The sequence below is a fragment of the Ursus maritimus genome, unplaced genomic scaffold, assembly GCF_017311325.1.
Source record: "Ursus maritimus isolate PB19 unplaced genomic scaffold, ASM1731132v1 scaffold_2, whole genome shotgun sequence".
Taxonomy (NCBI): domain Eukaryota; kingdom Metazoa; phylum Chordata; class Mammalia; order Carnivora; family Ursidae; genus Ursus; species Ursus maritimus.
The window spans coordinates 1,807,841-1,820,764 of record NW_024424452.1 but is presented as its reverse complement, the minus strand read 5'-3'; the positions used below and the strand labels follow the sequence as shown (position 1 = coordinate 1,820,764).

The window sequence follows — 12,924 nt, the reverse complement described above, 5'->3', positions numbered from 1 at the left end:
AAACTCTGCTTATAATCTTTATTGTTTTAAAGGTTTTATTTATGTATTTGAGATAGAGTGAGAGCGAGAGAGAGAGAGCATGAGCTGGGGGGGAGCGGCAGAGGCAGAGGGAGAAGCAGGCGGTCTGCTGAGCAAGGAGTCCGCTGCGGGGCTCAATCCCAGGACCCTGGGATCATGACCTGAGCCAAAGGCAGACGCTTCACCAACTGAGCCACCCAGGTGCCCCTGTTTATAATCTTTAAACTTATTACATGCGTTCCAGTATTTTCTTTCGGCCGGCAGCTAATCTTTTTCCTTTCTTCGCAGTGTCTTTCATCACACACCTTTGTCACGCTGGCACTTACAATTATCAAACACTGTCCTTATTGCTTGTGTCCCTTGTGCTTCCCCAATTTGAGAATATGGCTAGATGGGGTCTTTGGGTTTATTCTGCCGAAAACAAGTGAATTCTAGCTAACATGTACAAACCGGCTCATTACAAGCATGGAGCAGAGTGAGGCGATAATGCAGAATTACTGCCCGTGAGGTAGGAAAAGCACGAACGACATTTGCCAGCCTGGGTGACCGTGAGCTTCTGAGGATGCACTGGTGGTGCACGGCAGGTTGAGGACCGGGGTCTGCACCCTCCTGCGAAGATAATAGAAAGCCACTGTCCCTTAAAACTGGGACCCCAAAGGCTGTGTATATATCCAGGGCAAGAAGAGAGCAAAATTAAACCTGACCTTTGCCAGCACAGTAGGGAATTAAGAGGAAAGCTGGCTGATCTCGCAGAGATGGCCAGGGGGGGCTTCCCTGGGGGAGGAGGCTTCTCTCAGAGCCCGACTACACCCCTGCCCTCGGGAAGAGCTGTAGTCCAAACCCGGGGTCTTCAAACCCTGAGCTTCAAAAGCAAAGTGGTCTCAGACTGGTCTTCTCAGACTAGTGGTCTGTCTCAGTACCCAATAGAAGCAAGTGTAAATTCTTCTTTTTTTCCTTTTTTCCCCAAGTAACAGAGGGGTTTCCTCTCTTCTAGTATCTAGAGGTGACCCTTGAGCTAATTAATATTCCATCTTTCATGTTTTCTCTTGTGCATTTAAGATTATACGTTTCCCTTTAAACATGGCTTTGTCTGCTTCTCTTGAGTTCTGATAAGCAGGACTTTCATCACCGGTTCCAAATAATCTGTACTGCATTATGCATTATTTTATACTTTCGCACATAGAGGGGAGTCTCAGCTGGTGGTTTTTTACCAGCTTTTATTGAGGCGAAATTTACGCACAGGGAATGCACATATCTTACGTATTAGAGATCGAAAAATCGTGACAAACGCACACGCCACTGCAGCGAATACCCTTACGGAACGCTAGAACATTCCATCACCCCACACAGTTCCCCCATGCACTCTTCGGGGCACAGACCCGCCATCATGCCTTCTTTCACAACAAATTAAATCTCCTTTCCCTGGATCGTCGTACGCTTTTCCTATTCTAGCGTTTTTGACGATTGGAAAAAATCTAGTTTATGTCTGGCTTTGTTGAGATTCACCCCTGGTGTTGTCTGGGTCCATAGTCTGTTCCATTGTATTGCTGGGCAGGATTCTGTCATACGACTGTGCAATAATTTATCTGTACGGCTCGAAATGAACATCTATAGACCAATTCGGGAAGAGCTGACATCCTGACAATATGTCAGTATGAATATTTAGGTCTTCTTTAATTACACTCAGCAATGTTTTATAATTGTCATTGGAGTTCTGCCCTTATCTTTAAACATTTATCTATAAATATTTCCCTTTTTTATGCTTTTGGGTTTTTTTAAGTTTATTTTCCAATCGTACATGGCTAACATATAGAAATATAATAGATACTGATATGTGATGTTGTACCTGGCTAAATTTTTTACAAACTCTAGTGGCCTTTGTGGATTCCATAGGATTCACTATAAACACTATCATCTTTTTAAGACCAGATTTTCTCTCCTGGCTGTGTGTGGTTTTTTCTGTTTCTTGCCTCGTCGTGCACTGGCTGGACCTCCGATTCAATGTCAGCTGTGAGCAATGACAGCGTACTTGTTGTTGGCCTTGTTCCCAGACGTTCACTATTTTAATTCAAATATTGAAAGCATTCAATGTTTTATCATGCTGGCCCGGTGGCTAGCTCTTGGTTCTTGAAGATGCCTTTATGAGGTTGACAAAGGTCCCTTCTATTGGTAGTCTGCTGAGTATTATCATGAATGGATGCTTCTGGGCATCTATTGAAATGGCTTATGGATTTTCTCCTTTGTTCTATCAATATGGTATCATGAGTTGAACTGTGTCCCCCCCAAAGATGGTTGGAAGTCCTAACTCTCGGTATCTAGGAACGTGACCTTCTTTGGAAAGAGGGTCTTTGCAGATGTGATCGAGTTGAGATGAGGTCGTCAGGGTGGCCCTCGTCCAGTGTGACTGGGGTCCTTGTAAAAAGAAGGAAATGCCCTGGGAAGACAGGGACAGATGAGGAGAGGACACCACCGTTTTACCACAGGGGTAGGGGTCTGAGTGACGCGTCTACAAGCCAAGGAGCGCCAAGGCTCGGCAGTAAACCTCAGAAGCAGGAGAAGGCAAGGGAGTCTTATCCCCTAACCAGTTTCAGACTTCAAGCCTCCAGGGCTCTGAGACAGGAAGTTTCCGTTGTTTTAAGCTCCCAGATTGTGGTGCTCTGTGGCCAGTCCTAGAAAAACAATACATGTGCTGAATTACCTTAATGGACTTTGTGACATTAAACCAAACTTGCATTTCACTCAATCACACTATTTTATCCACTTTATATGTGTTAGGTTAGACTCGTTTATACTTTGTTAAGGATTTTTAAAAAAGATTTTATTTATTTGAGAGAGTGAGAGAGAGAGCGAGCGAGCACACAAGCAGGGGGCAGTGTGGAAGAGGGAGAAGGAGAAGCAGGCTCCCTGCTGAGCAGGGAGCCCAATGTGGGACTTGATCCCAGGACCCTGAGATCATGACCTGAGCCCGACGCTGACCTGATTGAGCCAGCCAGGTGCCCCTTTAAGGATTCTTGTGTCTGTGTTCATGAGGAATCGTATCTGTAGTTTCCTTGCCACGTATTTGTCTGATTTGAGTATCAAGATGATTTTCTTCTAATGTCTTTGATTTGGATATCAGACTTTTACAGCAAAAGTTTGAGGAAATGTTTTTCGTTTTTTTTCTTCCGGGTGATTTTTTAGCCCAGCTTAAGATTCACAACAAACGAGGAGGGAGGTACAGGGATTCCCCTTATCCCCCCGCCCCCACACACGCATTGCCCGCCCCCCTTTACAGCATCCCTCACCACAATGGTGCGCTCACTACCAGGAGTGAACCTACCCTCACTCATTAGAATCACTCACCGTCCGTAGTCTCCATAGGGTTCACTCCGGATGCTGTGCATTCCATGGGTTTAGACGCCTGGGGGAAATGGCTTGTTTCTAAATTTCATTCTGCTTCTCTCTGTTGCTGGGATACAGAAACACAGATGAGTAGGTATATGGTGTTGTCTCCTGCTACCTTGGTAAATTCACTGGCTCTAGTTCTGGCTTGGTGGTGGGGTTTTAGATTTCTTAGCCTCCCCTAGATACTTCCACATACCCGTTCCTTGCCCCGTCTGCGGGCTGGGACTCCCAGGCAGTGTTGAGTAGAAGCGAGAGTGAAGGTCTCGCCTTAGTGCTAATCACGGGGCGGGGGAGGGGGGGACACGTTTGGTTCCTCGCTGTTAAGCATGATCTCAGCTTTAGATTTTCAAAGATACTGCTTATCAGCTTGAAGAAGTTATAATCGTAAATGGGTGTTGGGTGTGGCACGTTGTCCGTTTCCCCCCTGCGTTTTGGGGGGGCATTTTTTGCATGATTTATTTTTTCTTCAATTTATATTTTCTGCATATGAGATGATCATATGGTCTTCTGCTAACATGGTGAGTTACACTGATTTTTCAACTAGTTAAAACAACTCCACTCCTTATATAATATTGCTATTATTATTCCACCAGTTAAAACAACACCACTCCTGCTTATATAATATTGCTATTATTGTTTTCCTTAGAAGTTCAGTAGTACTCACTAGTAAAGCCATCCGGACCACGAGTTTTCTTTGTGAGGAAGTTCTGTGTGTTTGTGTGTGATTTTTTTTTTACTGAAAATAATTTTTTTTAAGTAGGCTCCACACGCAGCGTGGATCCCAACGTGGGGTTTAAACTCACGACCCTGAGATCAAGACCTGAGCTGAGATCAAGAGTTGGAGGTTAACCAACTGAGCTACCCAGGCGCCCCAAAAATAATTTTTTAATTGTGGTAAAATATACATGACATTTACCAACTTAACCATTTTTTAAGTATGAAATTCAACATCATGAGGCACCCCAAATTCAGTGGCTTAAAACAAGAAAAATGTGTTGTCTATCAGTTCTGGAGGTCACAAGTGTGAAATGAATTGAAATCCAGGTGTTGGTAGGAATAGTTCTTTCTAGAAGCTCCATTGGAGAATCCATTCTCTGTCTCTACCAGCTTCTAAGCGCTGCTGGCATTCCTTGGCTCATGACTGCATTACCCCAGTCTCTGCCTCCAACATCACATGGCCTTCTCCCCAACGCTGGCAGTGGCAATGACATCGAAATGACATCAGACCCACCCGGATAATTCAGGAGACTCTCTCCCCATCTCAAGAGCCTTAACTTGGGCGCCTGGAGGGCTCAGTGGGTCAAGTGTCTGCCTTCAGCTCAGGTCATGATCTCAGAGTCCTGGGATCAAGTCCCGCATCGGGCTCCCCGCTCAGTGGGGAGTCTGCTTCTCCCTCTCCCTCTGTCCCCGTCGCCCCAAGCTGCTGTTCACTCTCTTGCACTCTATCTCAAATAAATAAATAAATAAATAAATAAATAAAATCTTAAAAATAAAAAAGAGAGCCTTAACTTGACTCATCTGCAGAGTCCCTTTTTCCTTATAAGGTAATACATTCACAGGTTCTGGGGACTAGGCGCCCGTCGAGGGGCTGGTATTGTGTCTACCGCAGCCCACCTTCTGGCTCCCAGATTCACATGCATCCAATATACAAAATGCATCCATCCCGTCCCGCTATCCCCCAGAGTCCCAACCCTTGACAGCACGACCCAAAATCCCAAATCTCCTCGTCCAAATAAGGTAAATCAGATATGGGGAAGTGTCTGTGTATGATTCATCCTGAGGCAAAATTCGTCTCCGTCTGTGCACCTAGAGGACCAACGGCCTAATCCCCAAATACCAGGGTGTGATAGGCACAAACTTTCCCATGTAAACAGGAAGGCAATGCAAGGGAGGAGGGATTGCCGTCCCAAGCAATCTTGAAATCCAGTGAAGCAAACTCAGGTTTCAAGGTCTGGGAATGGCTGGCTGTCTGTGGCTCAGAGTTCTAGCGTCCGGGCCCACCGCTCCCCCCCCCCCCTCCGAGTCTTCCTTCCTTTTTCGTGAAGGGTAGCACGTGTCTACCGCTGAGGCCGATTTTCCGCCTGTTTCCTGCCTGCGTTGTTTTGAGAGGCAGACAGCTTTCTTTCATTTCATGTTCCTCTGTCCCTCTCCGTCCAAGCTGGGCGCGTTTCTGCTGATACAGGATGTTCAGGGACCGTATGGGCCCTCCGTGCGCGCCGTCAGAAAACAGGCTCCTGCACGGGTCTTCTGTCTCTAGTGTTCGCTCCTGCTGAAATGTCACACGCCGAGTCTCTCCCGGGAGCTCCCTGTGTGAGGACTCTTGTGGCTTCTGTCCCTCTTCCAGGTCCACACGCACCCCGGGCTTTCTCTCCAGCGCACACTTCCCTGACCGAGAGCCCCCTAACTTGCTGATCGTTGGCCACCTGGATAGGGTCTTCTCCGTGTACCTGGAGGGCATGGTCTAGCCACGCAGGACCTCTTCTCCCCCGGTTTCCAGCACCGGGTTCCTCGCTTCCTTCTGAGGCCGCCCCTGCAGTGCCCGTCACGTGCGAAACTCTGCCAGCTCTGTGTTTATGGCGGTTGGGGTGTTGCCATCCAAGATGATGCAGATTTTCTATGCCCCAGTCCTCCCCAGGCGACCTGTTAACACGCACATGTCGGCTGACGATCTGTTCACGGCAGTCTACGCTTTTCCTTTTATGCTTCTCGAAATCCTTCCCGTCTCCACCCATCCCCCACCTCCGAAGCCCTTGTGATAGCCACAGCCCGCCCTGTGTGTGCCCGGGATTTTGTGCTCCTCCGCGGCCGTGCGGCAACGCCATTGTGTGTCTCCACGGCAAGATGCCCATCCAGGCTGTTGTGAACAGACATTTGGGGTATTTCCAGTTTTTAGCTGTTTGAATGAGCCTTCGAGGAACGAGCCTTTTTTGGTGGGCGTATGTTTTTATTTCCCTTGCGTAAATATCTAGGAGTGGTGTCGCCTCAAGGGTCGTTCTTTTTGCACTCTTGGTCTGGGGTGGACGGCCAGCTCCCGTGCTGCTTCTGAATGTGGGCCGGTTGGCTCCTCGTCAGTCTGACCTTCTCTGGGAAGTTCGGGCCATATCCCATCCTCGCGGGGGCCCATGCCTTGCCCTCCTGCCGTCGAGCCCGGGCTCCTAAGTTTGTGATCATGTCTGAAAGCTTTGTGGGTCATCTGGCCTCTGCTTTAGTTCATTCCTGTAACTTAGAGTCCTCCCTGTATCCGGTCCGCTTTCCTGCTTTCGATGCCAGCCACGTATTAAAAACGTCTTTGGGGGGAGAAATTTTAGCCAGCACATCGGTATGTTTGGGGAAGGACGCACGTTCAGACTAACAGAAGTCTCTTATGTAAACCTTACCCTTTGAGGAGCAAACCTTTGAAATAATGTTGATACTTCCCCTTCACACACAAGCACGATGAAGCTCAAGAGAGATAAGGAGCTTGTCTGAAGTCCAATGAGGAGAACCCAACATTTTTGAGATATTTAAACCTTCCCGGGGCTCATGGAGGATGTGAGCAAATCTCTTGACTTCAGGTGGGAATTTTAGTATGGGTGCTTGGGAAGATATCCTATAGTGTCACAGGAGGATTTGATTTTTCTTTTTAAGATTTTACTTATTTATTTGAGAGAGAGGAAGAGGAGGAGGAGCAGAGGGAGAGGGATACGCAGACTCTGCGCTGAGCAGAGCCTGGTGCAGGATTCGATCTCACGACCCTGAGATCATGACCTGAGCTCAAATCAAGAGTGGGATGCTCAACCATCTGTGCCACCCAGGTGCCCCTGGAGGGTTTGATTTCATGACCTTCACAGTATTAAGTGAGATGATACTGGTTCAGCACTTAGCACACTGCCTGTCACATATTAGGGTTTAATAAATGTTCGGGGGGCGCCTGGGTGGCACAGCGGTTAAGCGTCTGCCTTCGGCTCAGGGCGTGATCCCGGCATTACGGGATTGAGCCCCACATCGGGCTCCTCCGCTATGAGCCTGCTTCTTCCTCTCCCACTCCCTCTGCTTGTGTTCCCTCTCTCGCTGGCTGTCTCTATCTCTGTCAAATAAATAAAATCTTAAAATAAATAAATAAATAAATAAATAAATGTTTGGGGGTATCAATATTATTCATGACATTGTTATCATTTTCCCTGCCTTGTAGTCCCTCCCCTTCCCCCCAGTATGATTTACAGAGGCACTGGCCGCTGGCACCCCAAGCCTCCTCAAACGAGAGGTTCTGGGGGGACTGGGATTCCCATGGGGAGAGTGTTGAAGGGCAACTGCTGGCTTTATGGCATTGGGTCATGCCACAGGGGCTGTGAGGACGGTCTCCGGCACTGGGCAGCCCGGGTTCAAATTCCGGCTCTTCTATGGACTAGCTCTGCCATCTCAGCGTGTTGGACTTTTCTGCCTAACTTGTCTGGAAAATGGAGACAATCGTACTACTATTTTGTAGATTTATTGTCAGGAGTCGGTGAGTTTCCAAATAAAAAGCACGTAGAAAATTGCCCGGTACATCATTGGTAGGCATTCAGGAAATGCTAGTTTGGTTAGTGTGGCTAGTACTGACTGCTGTTTGCAAAATATTCCCGGCTTTCTGTCCTCCAGGTACATGGTGGTGTCAACCCCCTGGTTCTCTCGTGGTTGGGTAGTCACGTCACTAGTTCCGGCCAAGGAGTCGTGAGCGGAGCGTTGGGTCACTTCTGGGCCAGAGCATTTCCGTGTCACGCTGGACCCTCCAGGGCGCTTTCCGTTCGGCACGATGGCAGAGATCCCAGACGGCGGCCGCTCCATCATCCTGGGTTTCCGAGGGACTATGGTGAACATAATCCCCTTGTTATTTCAGGTCTCGGAAATACCGTGGCATAATATCACTTATCCCGACAAAGACGTCAGCTGGATGCATAGTTGAGGATACAGTACTCAAAGCATTTTAATAGTTCTTTTGAAAGGTCCCGAGCAGGACGTGGAAATCCTTGCATTTTGGCAGGACAGCTGATAATAGCCCCTTTCTGCGTGTTCACCTGCGACGTGAAGTCCCGAGTCCCGACTCCGCGGTGTGTTCCCAGTCGTCAGTTTGCCTGTGTAGCTCTCAGTTTCCTAAATGGAAAGCGGTTAATGTGACTCGAGCAGCAGATGAACAGTCTTAATATAATTGGATTCTTGCCATTAATTGAAAGGTTTTAAAAGTCAGAAATTCTGGTTTTCTGTTTGCTGTTCCCTGAATGAAACAGAAATAATGTAAGGAGCAATCTTCTTTGCGGAGGATCTGAAGAAGTTGCAGGCAGACACATTTCAGTGCACATTTCCAAGAACTTTCTAACCGTTGGAGGTATCTGGCAATGGAGCCCACAGCCCGTAAGGACCGAACTCCCTTTCCCGGAGGCATTCAGAAATGGTCATGTCAGAACCTGCGGCTTGTTTCCCTTTCCTCCCACAACACCTAGGTTTCAGCCCTAACAGCTGCTTTGCTCTGCTGTGAGAATCCTGTTGTATCCTTGGGCTCCCCCGCCCCACCCCCCAAACTCGGTACCTCGGAAATGCTCAGGCAATGTTTGTGGGAATAAAACTTTCAACATAGAGCAGTGGTCTTCACGTTAGGGTCATCCTGGGGAGGTTTAAAAAAAAAATTCCAAGTCTAGGCCACACCGCAGATGAATTAAATCAGAGCCTCTTGGGGTGGGCTCCAGGCTGAGAATATTCGAACTCTCCCCAGGTGATTGGAAAGTGCCGCAAAGATCCAGAACTGAACTGAACTAGAGGCTGTGTGGGCCTGTGAAAGGGTGTTAAAATGATACATACATGCTATCATTCTTGGATAACATCTGTGTGCTCGCATAACGCTTTACGGTTTGGAAAGTGCAGTGACCTCTTAGACATTTAGTAAAGACCAGAATCATCTAGCAAGGGGCAGAGATCCATGCTGACTAATACGGGGACGTTAGCAGGGAGTGTGTATGTTTGGGGGGTGGAGAGATGCGGAGTCAGGGAAAGTGCTGAGCGCATCAGTTGACGCAAGAGCAGCTGAAAGGAAGGCCGGTGGCGGAAGGAAGCAGCATCAGAGGGGGGCTGTGTATCACAGGATCCTGCAGGGTCCCCCTGTGACTGGGGGAAGCCCATGTGGAGCAGGGGCTAGCACTTGCTAGATGGAGCGTCTCTGACTGTGTGTCGGCTCGCAGGGACATCCTGGTGCGGTGACGTGTGACCGTGGCAGGGTCCAGTAGCTGTAGCAAGTTGAAGGGACTTCCTGGGGAAGGGCCCAGACGGGGCAGCTGGGGCGGCTGGGCTCTTGACCACCGTAACCAGCTCCCAGGGGGCATCGGTACGCATCAGAATCAGGAGGTCCCAGCTCCTTGCTTTGGAAAGGACGCCCTCCCTGATGGAGCCCTTCCTGGTGCTGCAGCTTTCCTCTTCTGCCGTTTCTGCACCCACACTTTTAGCTCCAGGAGGACTGCAGCGTCTGCAGAGGCTTGACGCCTCAGAGCCTTTGTGCCGGAGGCCACTGCCTCCTCCTGCTTAGCTCCTTATCCCCGGCATCAGCTCAGGCTCTACCCCCCCAGGGGTCCCTTCATCCCTTCCCTGAGCCCCCACGGCCTTACAGGACAGTTACTGCCCTGTACTCCAGATCTGGGGAGGCACCAAATGCACCCGGTATTCTGCTTCCAGCACTGGGCGGCCTGCCCTCTGGGCAACGAGGGGCCCTGGGAGTGTGGTGTGGTGAATGGGTAAGGCGGGAGTGTGAGAGAGCAGGTGAGCGAGTGGGTGGACAGATGAATGAGTGAGCAAGGGAGCCAGCAAGGGGGTGAATGAGTGAGTGAGTGTGTGGGTGAGTGGGTGAGCAAGGGGGGGGACGGATGAGTGAGTGAGCAAGGGAGCCAGCGAGGGGGTGAATGAGTGAGTGTGTGTGTGGGTGAGTCAGTGAGTGAGCAAGGAGGGGGGATGGATGAGTGAGTGAGCAAGGGAGCCAGCGAGGGGGTGAATGAGTGAGTGAGTGTGTGGGTGAGTCAGTGAGTGAGCAAGGAGGGGGGACGGATGAGTGAATGAGCGAGCCAGCGAAGGGGTGAATGAGTGTGTGGGTGAGTGAGCAAGGGGGGGACGGATGAGTGAATGAGCAAGGGAGCCAGTGAGGGGGTGAATGAGTGAGTGTGTGGGTGAGTGAGTGAGCAAGGAGGGGGGACGGATGAGTGAACGAGTGAGCCAGCGAAGGGGTGAATGAGTGTGTGGGTGAGTGAGCAAGGGAGACTACGGATGAGTGAATGAGTGAGGAGCCAGTGAGGTGAATGAGTGAGTGTGTGGGTGAGTGAGGAGCAAGGAGGGGGGACGGATGAGTGAACGAGTGAGCCAGCGAAGGGGTGAATGAGTGTGTGGGTGAGTGAGCAAGGGGGGGGACGGATGAGTGAATGAGCGAGCCAGCGAGGGGGTGAGTGAGTGGGGGTGCGGGGTGGATAAATGCATGAATGAGAGGGGCGAGTGGGGGAACAAATGAGTGGGGGATGGGTGTGTAAGTGAGGGGCGGGGGGGGAGCCTAAGGGAAGGGCTGAGGGGTGAGTGAGGGGCGCGGGGGGCGGGGGCGGCCCACGCGGAAGTCCGAGTAAACGGACAAGGTGGTGAGTGTGACGACGAAGGGCCGAGCGACTGGCTAAATGAGTGGGCGAGCGGCGCCGGCGGCGAGCCCGCGGCGGGGAGCCGGAGCGCGGGCGGGAGCGCGGGCTAGTCCTCCGAGTGGCCGCGTGGCCGGGGCGGGGCGGGGCGGGGCGAGGTCAGGCAAGGGGCGTGACGAGCCCGGGTAAGGGGCGTGGCAGGCCCGGAGTGGGCGTGGCTAGGCAGCTCGAGGGGCGTGCCGAGGGCGTGACTGGGCCGGGCCCGGGCGGGGCGTGCCGAGGTGGGCGCGGCGAGGCGGGCGGGCGGGCGCGGAGGAAGTCACGTGGCTCGCGCTCACATGACTGGCGGCGTGATGGACCGGCTGCCGGGGGAGGCAGGCGCGGCGCCAGTCGCGGCGGCAGCTGAGGCGGAGGCTGACGAGGAGGCGGATCCGCCGGCGGCAGGTACGGCTGGCGGTCCCCCTGCTCCCGCGCGCGGCCCCGGGCCCGCCCCCCTCCCCCGGGACCCCGCGGCCCTCGCCTCCTTGGTTGTCGGCTGGCGCCCCGCGCGCCCCTGCCACGCTGAGTAGCGCGCCGCGGGCCCGGGGACCCGAGCACCTGCTCAGGTTTGTCCTGGCCGCGCCTCCCTGTGCAAGCCCCTCGGGGCGGAGTCCGGTCCCCCGACTCGGCTCCCCGCGGTGCCGCCCCGGCCGGCCGCGTGGGGCTCGGACAAGAAATCGCGCCGTCCAGGACTTGTGCGTTCTCATCCGCACACCGGACAGACTTCGCTATCAGTGCTTCTGCTCCAGTGGATGAGCATAAACACGGAAAAGCGTGCGCTAGTGTTGGCTTTTCTAGGATGCTCCCTCTTGAAAAGTTCCCTTCTCTAGTCCTCTAACTGGAGAACAGTTTGGGGGGCAGTGTTGGTAGGAGTTACTGCTGCTGCTTGGCGCGGGTCGGCGGGGGGGGGAAGGCTGAGCGGCTTCGCCTGGGTGGTTGTGTCTGGCGAGGTGTCCCCAGGGGGCTGTGCTTCCAGTGAGTTCTGGAGCGCTCCCAGAGTGTTTATTCATTAGGGAGAGAAGGGAGGGGAGTGGCAGGGAAGCTGCTGGGGGGTGGGCATTGGACTGGACTCATTGGTATAAAAGCTCCTGGGTGAGTCTGCGTCTAGAAAGAAGTCCTCCACCTCCAGAATTGGTTTTTAGTTATTTTTCATTTCATTTGTAGCTGTGTAAGGGGAAGCATGTGATGGCTTCTGCTGTTGATGAGAACACTGTGTTCTCGAGGTCACACGTTTGAGCCCAGCGTGGGCAGTCAGCCTCACCCATACCTCGCCCCAGCCTGGACCCCTTGGCTGGTCACTCTTGGGCAAGGGAGGCCGCATTGGCTTATTTCCGCTCAGACTGTGAAGCAGTTCACAGTCGCTGGATGTGTTGGTGGCTCTGGGGTCTCTTTGCACACGTGGGTACTGTGGTGGATGTGTCATGCAGGACTCACCCACTGGCCATTTGTGGATGGCACGAGCTCTTGAGCCTGCCTTCCTTGTGACTTCACCACGAATAACCATGGTAGTTGGTCTTCTTTGGGGTCGTGGTGATTTTATTAGGCGTGCTCACCATGTGGACAGTGTAGCACTTGTGTTCACAGAGACTGAGTCTCAAAGTGGGGTTCACGGACTGTTGGGATGTAGCCTGTCATTTCATTCCATTTAAAACCTTTTGACCGTCCTATGAAGCAGGGGAAGTGGTAGAACTTTTTTTTTTTTTTTTTTAGATTTTATTTGAGAGAGAGAACGAGCAGGGTGAGGGGCAGAGGGAGAAACAGACTCCCCACTGAGCAGGGAGCCTGATGCAGGGCTTAATCCCAGGACCCCGGGATCATGACCTAAGCTGAGGGCAGAAGCTTAACCGACTGAGCCACCCAGGCGCCCGAGAAC

General features: G+C 51.8%; 1 protein-coding gene across 4 annotated transcripts in view; it reads left to right on the top strand.

Moving 5' to 3' along the window:
* The first annotated feature begins 11,319 nt into the window (after positions 1-11,319).
* Positions 11,320-12,924, top strand: part of SNX8 (sorting nexin 8) — a 38,708-nt gene continuing 37,103 nt past the window's right edge. For all 4 annotated transcript variants that reach the window (XM_040634680.1, XM_040634678.1, XM_040634679.1 and 1 more), the window contains exon 1: positions 11,320-11,456. In XM_040634680.1, the coding sequence (XP_040490614.1) occupies positions 11,351-11,456 (106 nt within the window). In that variant the 5' untranslated portion in view covers positions 11,320-11,350. The remainder of the gene's footprint in view (positions 11,457-12,924) is intronic.